The sequence below is a fragment of the Uranotaenia lowii genome, chromosome 3 (assembly GCF_029784155.1).
Source record: "Uranotaenia lowii strain MFRU-FL chromosome 3, ASM2978415v1, whole genome shotgun sequence".
In the NCBI taxonomy this organism is placed as follows: Eukaryota; Metazoa; Arthropoda; class Insecta; order Diptera; family Culicidae; genus Uranotaenia; species Uranotaenia lowii.
Window position 1 is genome coordinate 323,631,111 of NC_073693.1, and position 13,082 is coordinate 323,644,192.

The 13,082-nt window shown below is 30.5% G+C and overlaps 1 protein-coding gene across 1 annotated transcript in view; it reads left to right on the top strand.

Annotated features, from left to right (window-relative positions):
* LOC129753802 (uncharacterized transmembrane protein DDB_G0289901-like) overlaps positions 1–12,513 on the top strand; it is a 90,893-nt gene extending 78,380 nt beyond the window's left edge. The window contains exon 5 of the mRNA XM_055749651.1: positions 11,314–12,513. Within this exon, the coding sequence (XP_055605626.1) occupies positions 11,314–11,400 (87 nt within the window). The 3' untranslated portion in view covers positions 11,401–12,513. The remainder of the gene's footprint in view (positions 1–11,313) is intronic.
* Positions 12,514–13,082: the final 569 nt, after the last annotated feature.

A 13,082-nucleotide genomic window follows, 5' to 3' on the forward strand; every position in this document is an offset into this window, starting at 1 on the left:
TGTACCATATTTTGAAGCTTTTTCAATATGAATGACTGTGTAATTTTATTTAATATTTTCCACTACTCCCAAAACATAAATAAATAACAGTTTCTCAAATATTCTTCTGAATCATGACCAAATCATAGATCCTATAAGCTTATCAAATTTCATGAGAATCAATGGAAATTCAAAATATAGTTAGATAAAGGTTGCTAGAATTTTTTTAATACGTATCCGGACCGGACAAGTCCGGGAAATTTACATAAAACCTGGCAAAATCTAGGTATTTCATAAAAAAATGGACAACCAAAAATCCAGCTATATCCGGTTAAATTTGGTCCAAACCCATAAATTACTCTCCATAAATTAATTTAAAAAAATTGAAAAATATGAGTTATTTGTGATACAATAAACATTTTGAAAATGTGAGTCATTTTGCAGCTTCTAGAAAATTAGAAAATTTGAAAATAATAAAAATTTAAGACAGGGTACTACTTAGTGAAATCCTATCTCAACTTCAAAATTGGTTTTTATTAAGAAGTAAAACTAACAAGTTCATCCATCAGTTAAATACTAATCACTTTGAAAATAAAAAATAATTGTTTATTTCATTTCTAATTTTATACTGATATGAAATATTCAATAAAACATTATCAGACTTAATTTTAATTTGTGTTGTCTTGTTCTCAAAAATGCTTAACTTTTCATTCAAAAGGGCTTTGATAAATTACACAAGGCCACAAAATAAACCTTTTTCGAAATGAAAAGAATTAAAGAGCTAATTTTAATAAATAAGGGTGCCTTGAAACTTTTGAAAATAAATTTAAAATCTAAGACCCATAAGAAACTATCTCCGAAATCGACCGATAACTGTACCTTTTTGAAAGAAAGGCACATTTCTGACAAAACTTTAAAACATTTTAAAAAGATAAAAAGCGGTTTTTATCAACTTTCCCCTTGACTGCAGGTTATTTAATATCTGCGAAAAAAGCGATGAAGTTTTCCATTTGTTTACTTTTTCTCATTCTGTAAAATAACAGGTTTTCGATTTTATTCAAAAGAAGTATCAAATAAATTGAACTTAAAATATTTCAGAGGCAAAGATCAAATAGTTTTGCAGATTTCAACAAACTTATTTAGAAAAATAAAAACCGTTTTTTTACTATTTATACCTACTAATTTCGAAAATATTTGTTTTTCCAAATTTTTTAAAACTTTAGAATTAAATAGCTGGTTAGATCTTCATCAAAATTTCATTCCTGACTTGAAATAAGCATAATATACAAACTCGTTTAAAAAAATATAAACATCATATCACCAAAACGGAAGGTGATAGAAAAAAAAAATCTGATCTGAAAACAAAATCTGACCTAAAATTCCGACATAAAGCAACAAAATTCTGAATTTTGAACTATTATTCAAATTCATTGAATAGGTTTTTAAAACTGTAAGACGTTTTTATTGTACTTTTTTCTATAGTACTTCTTTCTTGAATGATTTGAATGATGATGAGCTTATCTCTCTCATCTTTATTTGTTTTATATTTTTGTGGAAAGTTTAATCACCGTTAGTTTTGATTGTTAATTAAATTAAGAGACTATATTGGTGAAAGTTATTTTCTTAATGTAACAACATTTAAAGATTATAAAAATTAAAGGCGGATAGGAAGTTAGAAGGAATGAGAAGATATTGAAAATAAGCGAGTAGAATTTGATAAAAAGCATTTTCATCACACATCATTAATTTGTTCCTCATGGAACCTCTGGAATTTCATAATCGTGAAATGTTTTTACTGAAGAACATAACTTTTACCGACAATGCTGATGAAATGAATGAACATTTTATTTTTTTTTCCTTTTTTCAAATAGCTTTACCAATTTTTCTTACATATTTTTAAAAAATTCCAAAAAAAATCATCGAAACTCTTATTTAAACTAATAACTTTTTTTTAAATATTTTAAAAATTTTAAATCGGCACTGTAGTCTATTTTTGAACTGATGATTATTTCATTTCATCCATCGTTTTGAGACTGGGTTAGTGTGGGTTAGTTTCATCCACAGGAAAAAAAAAAAATAGTGTTATTTATTTTGCTTTTCAGTAGACAGATGTCTGGCTCTGTTGTAGATTTTCCTGATCGTACAATAATAAAAATTAATGATAAATTTAAAACTATATCACTGAACTTTGCAACGATGATTTTGAAAGACTTTGAACAAACGGCTTCTGCTGTTTTTGAAGTCATTTTTGAAAATTATTTCAATTTTCATTTTTTCACGTTTTTCTATTTGTTTAAAAATTGTCTTTTTTTTAAATAACACAGCATCATATTAAGGCGGAAACAATTTTAAGAATTCTCGAAAAATAAAGAAGATATTTTTAAAAGCATCTTCGGGTAGTCATAAGCGTTCAATTTCTGGTAGTGGTAGACCGAACAAAAATCTTCTAAACATAACAAACATGGCGACCGTAAATCCTATATTAAGGTGACAATATAATTTTTTATTATTAATTTTGATTGGGCTACTTTAACTTCAACCTGCCTACAGCATTTAAATGATTTTTGAACTTTTTACAGTTCTAAAAGTCTGCTGAGCTTGATGACTATGCTCATATTTAGAAGTTATAAGTCATCAAACTATTAAAATATTTAATCTTAATCACCTTAAAAAACTGCTTAATAGTTGAAAGGTTTTCTGTTATTTTAAAACATAAATAACGTTGCTATAAAAATGGAAGGATTTGTCATTAAAAATTCAAAAGATTTGGTTCATCAAGAGCAAAAATTCTGCTTTGAAATGAGTCGATTATAAACAAAACATTGTAGTTCAATATTAACAAACATGAGATATCACTGACCCAGCATCCATTGAAAATGTGCCACAATTAATCAATATTTATTTGTTTTCACCTTCGCACTCCCGGCTGCGGTGCTCAATATACTCATTAAACCTAGAGCAAAAAAAGTGTTGACTCTCCCCTAATTGTGCACTGTAAGCAACACCAATATTGATTAGCCTTTTATGAGGCATAAAACCATCAACTAAATCATCACCCCAGTCAGCAAACATCAACATCTACAGTAGCGAAGACCGTTATCTATCCAATCCAAGCCAATACAGTGTGGATAAAAGTTGTACCCATAACATAAAACAACTCCTTGGCACATTAGACACCGATCGATGATGGACTCGCTTCAGTAGCATATCATCGATCGATCAATTGCCCGGTTCCTCAAAACCGGGTGCTATCCAATAATTATTTCAGCAGTAAAACTTATCCCTAAGAGTGAGTGGCAGAACTGAGGAAAAAACGCGAGCCCCTGATTCGGAAAGGAAAAGATCAGCGTCTCTATTGACTGGTCTCTTTAATGTATGGATGCTTCTTTCATCCCCCCATTCTTGCAATCCATCTTTAAGGCTTTCAGCGAGCATATTATTTAAAACTCATTATTCCTGGACCCCTCGGCACGGAGGGAAAATTGACTCTTCTATGCGACCAATCGATGCCGATATCAGAGTTCTTATTTTTGCATTATCATCCCTTCCATCATCGCCGTGTCATCATCATCATCATCAATGGCTTCACTTCTACTCTTAGTAAGTAGGTAGGTGGTAATAATCGCTTGTATGAATAACTGAATTTGAGAGCTCAGGCACAAAGATGCCCTAGGGTACTCTCCCAAATCTTTTCCGTAAAGATTGCCCTTTTTATTTTATATTGTTATATTTTGAAGGCACTTTTCCAATCGATTCGATCCTCGTCGTTGCTCCCCCAGAAAGTTGTAGCAGGTTCGTTTCCTTTGCTAGTGTCATTGTTGCCGTTATGATGAGGTTTCGATTGCAGGATACTGAAAATGGGTTTTAATAGTAAGTATTGAGTAAAACTGAATATAATAAACAAAACAGAGCTTTTTGGAGCACAAAGTTTTCCATGACTGCCAAAACTAGAGTGACCAGCATTCAGCTAGACTGAAGTCATGGGACAAGAACAAATTTAATTGACTGTTTTTTTCATTAAAATAAATCTCATCTTATATCATACATCAACTAACATAGGGTGGCCCCTATTTTCTAACTTTTTTGAAACCTAGCTTCCTCTCTCCACTCTTGATCCAATCAATGATAAAACAATAATTGCAAAGTTTTAGGTCAAAAACCTTCAAATTTATATGAAATGTTCTAAATTTCTTTTTTTTTCATTTTCTAAAAAAATCGTTGTGTAACATATTTTGAAAAAAAATTACAAGGATTTATGAGGTTTGTTTCTACTTTTTCGTATATTTTCATACAAAATCAATAGAAATGTAACAGCATAATCAGAATCCCGGTAACTTTTTTTTTTAGTTAGTATTTCTAGATTTTTTTTTAAATATTTATAATGTTAGTAAACTTTAAACTTAAAAACTACAGTTCTACAGTGCTGCCAGTTTTAAAATATTACTGTTTAAGTTACATTTGAAATGTTGAAATTTACATTAAAACATATTTTTTTGTTACAGAGTTGGTCATAACATAACATTTTATAGTTCGAACCACTATAAATAATTTGGAAACTGACAACCTTGGTGATTCTTGGCTTCTGATATCAGATGCTAATCAGAGTGCACCAAAAATTACAATCATGCTGCTCTTGGAGCGTTTTCAGACCACATCTGGTATTTGGCTCCTGACTCTCCTTACAATGTTATTGGATGACAATGTTCCAGGCACAAATACATTTATAATTAAAGGCAACATTATGATTCAAAAGCTACAAATAAGTAATGCTGAGAGCAAAATCAATGTGATATGAATCATCGATAAGTCAGATTTCACATCACTTTTAATGCTACAACATTTCTTTTTATATATTGTCTTTCGGATCTGATTCTTAAAAATAAAAATTCTTAAATTTGGAATAAACGAAAACGGATATATAATGACAACACGATAATACAGAATAATTATCAAATACATAACAGAAATATGTTTTTTATTCATTCCTATGCCTATAATCAGATAAAAAAAATCATTCAGGAAAAATCTATAATCAGATAAAAAAAATCATTCAGGAAAAATCTATAAAACTCCTACCAAAGATGCACAAAAAATAGCCGCAGATTGTGTCTGAAAATAGAAGAAAAAAATAACAGAGCAGAGCCAATCAACTGAACTGCTTAGTAATAAATTTACAAGAACTCAGTGATTTTTCTTACCAAAATCATTTTCAAATTCTTGGAAAATCAAGCATAAATTAATTTTTTTTTTTCAAATTCAGGAGTAGGTTTTTTGAAGAAGAAAAAAAATTATAATTAGCCCAAAAATTGCAGATATTTTTTTTAAGTTTATGATTTTTCATCTATGTATTCCCATACATAATGTTAAAAACTAAAGGGTCCATAACTTTTTTCACTCTCTCAAGAACTACTTGATGTCTTATAGAAAATTGTTCCTTGGCTTCAAATCTTCACTTCAATTAAGTTTTTTGATTCTTACAATGTTGTCAGAATTAAAAATGATTTTGTAATGGAAATTTATATGTTTTTTTTTTTAACTTTCTGAAGAACCGCATTATCAGCTGTGTAAAGTGGCGTAATCTCAACCGCGCTGCTAGTGAACGTTTTAAGCTTACATTTCTTTTTTCATTAACTTCCATTACATTTACTTGGCACCAGAACATGGGCTTATCGAGATCCTGCTGCAGTGACAAACAGTCTGAATATTTTGATATTGAGCGGTAAATTTTTAGATCGTCAGCGTTCAACACTTATTCAGAATCAATTTTATCACAAAGGTCGTTTATAAACAAGTTAAACAGAAGTGGACTCAAATGACTCCCTTGTAAAACTCTAGAAGTGAAGTTTTGGAATTTGACCCTGTTGAACGAATTCCGTGATTGATCGAGGCTATCAGTTTTGCCCAAAGGTCAAAAGAATGGTGCTTGGGATTAGAAACTCTTTCTCAACGCACATAACAGATACTCTCTTTTTGATCATCGATAACGGTGCCAGCCACGTCCTAGTAGTCAATGGATAGGTAGAAATATTAAAAAAAGGATTGAGGGAAAGAAATTTATGCTTAATGACCGAGGTCACCTCTGCATCCTAGCAAATAATTGTATTTTGGTGTGTTGGCATACGCAGAGTGATCTCCCGCCCTATCCCCCCCATGCGTCAAAAATCTGTCAAAAAATACCCTCAGATGCAAGAATTTCTAAAAAAAAACTCGAAACTTTTTTTAGTTGTCACAACATTAGAATTTTATTTATTTTCAAAATATTTCACTCCATGGAAGTAATTCTTTTTATAAAAAGTTATTAATAACCTAAAGGTTAAAAGTTGAAAAAAAAAAGTCGGCCCACATATTTGAACAGATATAACTTGCAGTTTCCTGGACTGAATTTCACCAAATAACTTTTGTTGAGTTACTCAAAGATTTAAGTTTGAATTTACTGACCATTTATTTACTGTACTTTTTAGCTACATTACGAAATAAAAAAAATTATCTTATTTGTCCTCATATACCTAAATTGACTCAAGCAAATGGTTATGAATTTAGTATTTGCTCCACTTTCAGGGCTTCTGAATTCTTTATTTTTTTTTTAATTTTAATGAAATGACAAATTTGAAAAAGTCATATATTTAAGTGAGTGTGGTTTTTTGTTCTTGCGGCGTACGTTAAAATGATGTTGAGTGGTAGATTGCCTTTATGGAGGGAAATTAATTCAGTCGAATTTTATATTGAAGGGATCATTTTCCAGTAGGCTCTTCAGAAGCGTATGCCTTCAACTGGTAGTCTAACTTATTTTTCTTTTAAAAATTATATCCATTTATAAATGTTTATAAAATTTAATAAATTTTGTTTCGTTAAATAAAAAAAATTAAGAACAGTTATGTGGAACGTAGAAAAGGCATTTTTTGTTTATTTTTTTTTTCGTTGTTGTATATTATTTTCTGTTGAAAGTGATTTAAACAGAAGTGTTAAAACATGAAGTTGAAGGATTGAAATAAGTTGATTTCTTATTGAAAGTTCCGATACAGAATAAAACCAAATCCTGACTAGAATATTTCATTCAAGAAGATACATTCCAGAATATCAAAAAATAGCACAGCTCGAACGAGTACTGCTTTACAATGAGAAATAAGTATTGATACATAACAAATGTTGATGCCGCATTGAAGTTTTTTGGAACCAATGATCCTTAAATATAAGGATTTTTATTTTAGAATTTCGAGATATTTTCTATATGGAAGAAAAAAACTTTGATTTCAGCTATAATACCAATACTATTTTCACTTGCGTTTACAATTAATTCATGATAAGATTTCCAAATAAGAAGCTAGAAAAAGAGTAATCTTGCATTAATTTACTGAACCGTCAATTTACCATCATTCAAAAATGAGTTATAAAACTCGAAATGAAAAACGTTAACAAAATCTTAAAATCACAATTTAAATTTTGGATTTCCATTTTAAATCCATCAATTTTAAGTATTCATATTATGAACGGCCGTGAAAAATACAGTTACTGCAAAACAGTTATGGGATATGAAATATTGCGGAATAAAGTTTAAAACATTCTTCTACTGATTTCTAAATTCGAGTTAGAGCGTTAAAACATAATAGATTCCATCAACAATAAATTAGAAGAGAGGATTTTGTGTCACTACTATTGCGTTTATTAAGAATGTTCAAATAGACTGATTCGATTATGGGGCATTTTGAAATTTTTCAAACCCTGGGGTACAAACAGCTTTGTTTTGGTTCTTAACTTACTCATGATTTTTTGCAGAATTTTAAGGTAACATAGACATCAGTAAATTTAAACTTTTAGATTTATTTAGAAAAAAATTAATATTTTGTACTGAAAAATCAATATTATTTTTCTTATTTCTGTGGAACGGAAACTGACTATGGTTTCTGTTCTAATTTTAAAATTTTCTCAAAGAAATTTTCCGCTGAACAATTTTGTCGAGGCTGGAACTTCGTATCTTATAAGGCAAAAATAATTTAAGCTATTTTGTTTGTTTGTTTTGTTTATTTTGTAGACTTTAAATTTAGAATTCATTCGCCTCTTAATAATTTTTTTGAGCTATTTAAGTGAGGTATGTCCTTTGGCATTGAAAAACAATAAATTCAATTGACATCGCTGATTGTGTCTCGCGAAGTATTGCTCGAAAAGTAGTCTTGCAATACCTCGATAGTCACCCAGCAGCAAGGCTGCCAAAAAAAAAATCTGTGTTTTTGACAAACAAAATTCTCGAAGTCTGTGATTTGAACCTAAAATTCTTTGTGTTTGGTTTTCTGTGACGCATTTTCTATGGAGTTCATAGAGAAATCATGTCAAAAATCAACAAATTGGAAATTTCTTACAGTTTTAATTGAAAAAAAAATCAATTTACATTACCTTGTTTTCATATCTTAAGTCAGAAATAAAAAATATAAAATGGCACAAAAATTATAACTTTAGAAATCTGTACAAAGGTTTGAAAATCTGTGAATTTTGTGAAAATTTTAAAAATTCTTTGATTATGTAGATTTTCTGTAATTTCTGCAACTTTGTTCAGCAGTGCACTATGGGGCAGTTCCATACAATGAGGTGGCAAAAAGTATAATTAGGTGTTTTGAACTTTTATGTAATTTTTGAAATTTTTTTTCACGAAAATTACTATTTTAAATGTCCAAAAATAAATTCATACCAAAATTTTTAAGAACAACTACTGAAGTAGGATGGCTGGGGTTATTTTTGACCCTACTTTTAATTTCTTTCGAAAACTGGGTTTTAGACTAATTGATCATGAAATGATAAATATCATAAAGGCATTTCATGAAACTCAAAGGAAAAAGGTGTGAAATGAATAATCAATCATGATAAACATTTTTGTTGACAAACCGACATCAACTTTGTTGAATTTATACTCATTAATGGGTAAAAATTACCCATTTTCATGATATTTTCAGCTTTATTTGACTATAACTCAAAAACGATACTTTAAGGTACCTCGAATCTCTTCCGTTGTATTTTTAGGACCTTAAACTAGATCTTGATAGTGAAAAGAGTATGGGGAAATACAAGGATTTTTTTTTGCAAGGCTTTAAAGTTTTTGATTTTTGAAAAAAAATTATTTACTCATTTTTATCATAGACAAAATTAGTGAGTAAAAATTTTGAATGGTTCAAATGATAGCTTTTAAAATAAGCTTTCATATGGTGTACTTTAAATTTAAGAAAAAAAATGTTTTACATAGAAATATATGTGATTTAAATTTTGCTTCTTCATCATATTAATTTTTCAATTTTTAAAAGTCTGATGTTTGTGGTGCGTTCAGTATCCAAGATAATGAATCGAAAAATTGGAAATATCTTAGTTAATTATTAAGTTATTAAGAAGCAAAAATATAAAAGGGATCCGATAAAGTTCAGTTTTTGACTTTTTGCCGCCTGAAACCCCATAGTGCAGTGATGTCAAATCGATTTTTTTCCCGATCATTTTCAACATCTTAGACCTTGTTCTAATCTTCTATCCGTCTATATTCTTGCATTTCTTGAAATTCTCTGTTTAAAAATTATTTTAAAAAAAATGGAAATATGGTGCACGTAAAAAATACGACTATTCACGTTTTTTTCATAAATCACTTATTGCATATTTGTTACTGATTCCTCCGTTTAAGTTTAAACACAATTAAAAATCGTGTATCAGAGCTTCAGAATCTAATTTCGATAATTTTACTTCACAGATTTAAGAACCGAAACCATAATTGATAAAGATAATACGATATTTTCTGAACCATCAGGAAAATTATAAAAATATCAGAGTTTTACAATCAGATTTAAATTTATTACAATGATCAACAAAAATTTTCCGCAAATGTTTTTTTTTTTTTTTCAAAAGTATAGTTGCAATATGAGAACCATTATAATTTTTTTGTGAGCCTAGCGGTGATATGAACAAGCTCAGGAAAATATTGTAGATATCTTGAAGATTGTTTTCTTTAAAAAGAAATCATTTTTAAGCTACCAGATGTACAAAGTACGAAAGTTTTCTTTTTATCAAATTTTTTTCGCAGTGAATATTAAAGGGTGTATTAGTTGTAAGAAGGATATCGAAATAAGAATATTGAGGAAATAAATTTATAGATTTAACAAATTTTTCACTAATTTCATATTTTCCAAAATATTTCTGATTTTGATCAATAACATAAAAGGGGAGGAGACTCATCTGCAATTGCATCCCCACCAACACCCCCTATCCATCTCAATCAGCTTTCTCAAAATTATTTTTAAACCTTATATTTACGTTCCTATATAGTGAGTGATATCTGAAATTCCGAAAAATCATTACTCTTTGAATTTTAGCTTTGTAAACTAGATAATAAATGATCGCCCGAACCTTCCTACAAGCTTCCTTTCAAAAGCCTTTCCATTTCAAACAAAGTAATTGGTCGAAAGGTTAATACTTAGCTTAAATTCGGTCTTTTAGAAATCGGGTAGCATAGCTGATAAAGGGGACGCACACTATTTATCTCGACAAAGTTGATCGCTTTTTGCGAAATCCGTGCTTACATTCATCAATGATGCGTGACGAAACTGAGATAATTGCGTTGAAATAAGCTTTTAAATTCTTAGTAGTTATGAGTTATCTAAAATCCAATATAATTTCCGAACGGATAAACTTAGGTGAAGATTTGATCTGCAAAGCGGACTTAAAAATGCACACAAGAATGCACCTGAATGAGATACAAATCTGGAATAAATTACCTTTTCTGATTGTTTCAATGTTAAAGTTAGTGATGTATGGACTTTCATCGTAAGATGCAAAAATTTTCTCAACATATTTTCTCCCTAAGCCTCAAGTAAGATTTAAATGAAAGGTATCCGAACATTTTCGTTGTGCTGAACCCTTTATGAAAATAAAAATGAAAAAATAAGTACAGAACATCAGATATCTTATAATTGATATTTTTAATATCAGAATTCCTCAATAAATTTTGCAGTTTACCTAAAATGTTAGCTGTGTCTAAAAATGGATTCCAGATTTTTGGCATTTTTATAGATCACAAAAAATAAGATATTAAAGATATCTAATAATGGTTTCAATAATTTGGTAATAAATGATATGATAAAATCTATTTCTTACCTTTTTCAAGTGACTTTACTGGTTTGTTCCCCAGGTATAAATCAGCCAAAACCTGGTCGCTGGACAGTTCTTCCAATGTCTTCTTATGACCCATGGGCTACCCGAAGTACTCCATCACACTTCATGCCCCTTGAAGTTTAACATTATATAATCAATCATCCTGTTTAAGACTAATTGCTAACAACCACTTTTCTCTTGACTGCTTTATCGTTACAGTTTCTGGAGCAGACACTCGTTTGGCCAACGCTAGCCGTAACTGCCACCCTAATCGCCCTGGGCTGTGGATTGCTGGCAGCGCGGTAGAAGCTAGAAGGAAGTACCTCCAGAGATCCTTGTCCCATCGAGATTGGCAAACAAAATTAAGAACAACAAGTCAGCTTCGATCCCGATACGCGCAAGTAGACGCGCAGACGACTCTCCTCTTTATACGCATCAGGCTGGTCCCGCAAAAGCAAACTCGTCGTACGCACGGCTGCCACGCCACTTAAAGAAAACGCATCAAGGAAACGAGACCACGCGGATGACACACGCACCAAGAGTCGAGGCGTGTATTTCTTGCACCCCGGGAGTGAGGCGCACTTGAACCTGAACCTGTTTCTGTGTTCTGCATGTTTGTGGTTTTGTTTTGATTTGCCAGAAGGGGTGGATCTCACGCTATTAGAGCGAATTTACCCATAATTTTTTTAAAGCTTCTTTCTTATACTCTTTTACCACATGTTATTGTTGATGATGTTGATGCGTAGACGAACGCCTCAAACTCCAGTAGCAGTAGCTCAACATTTTCAGGACCGGATGTTCGAGGGCCCCGGAGGGTCTCCTCACACAGGTTTATTTTTCGCTGCATTTTAAACACAGTTAGGATAATTGCTAGCTAAATGATCCGGTACGAGGCGCGAGTTTCTTCTGAAACAGCCAGTAGAATAAGACCATACATATTTTTAAACGAAATTGTCTACCCAAGTTTTTAATCCCTTCGGCGGATTGTGATCTCCAGTTTTTTTTATGTTTTTTTATTCTCTTAAATCAATCCATTGATTAGAAGAAAGTATAATCGACCAAACTCATCGTTAGCTAAAATTTAGCGTAGAATGGAGGAAAAAGATGTTTTTAACCCAAAGTGAATGTGATTAATTTTTTTTTTTGTTCTTAAAAATATTCTACTCAGCATTGGATTTCTAAGCATTACGTACGAAATTATTCGTAGCTTTCTTTTTATTTTTGCTTTAAGTGTAAATGTCTAAAAGATTTCTCTTACATACATATAAAACTTTAAATAAGGCAAGTGTTTAGCAGAATTTGAAACGTCCAACGAAATTGGAACTGCACGAGAAGCCATAATCTTACATAAGTTCTCTCCATGGAAAGGGTTATTAGTTTAGTGTTTTCTTTTTAAAAAATCTCATTGTTGTTGTCATAAGTGCGGATTAAAATGTTGTTAACTTCAAGAGAACGTTTCTGCCAATCTTATAAAGATGATCATAGAATGGTTTAACAGTGGAACGTAAATATAAAAATAAGAAAAAACAAGTGCCGATATAAACTTTAACCTTTAAGTTAACTCTATTTTATCATGCTAGTAAAGTGAGTTTTAGTCCCAGGAAGCCATCGAAACGTGGATGATTGCAGTATTACATGGTGAGAGTGTAACGTTGATCTTTAAGCATTTAACGTGGGTAATGACCAATATTTCGTTAAATTTTACAAGTAAACTTTTCAACGAATAATTAAAAACAAATCAATTTGAAGCACTCAAATTTGCTTTAATGAACCAATAGGAAGTCAAAGTAAGAAAAACAAAATATTCATATAGGTAATTGATTTGTTTTTATCAAATTGGGATTCGGAATTTTGAATAACACGAAAAGAAGGTACACTTCAAAGTTGAAAACAAATGGAACAAAACTTGAACTGAAAATTGAAAAGAAAATTTCTGAAATAAAAAAAAATCATATTCTTCATTGAAATTCTTCGTCGATAGCAAAATT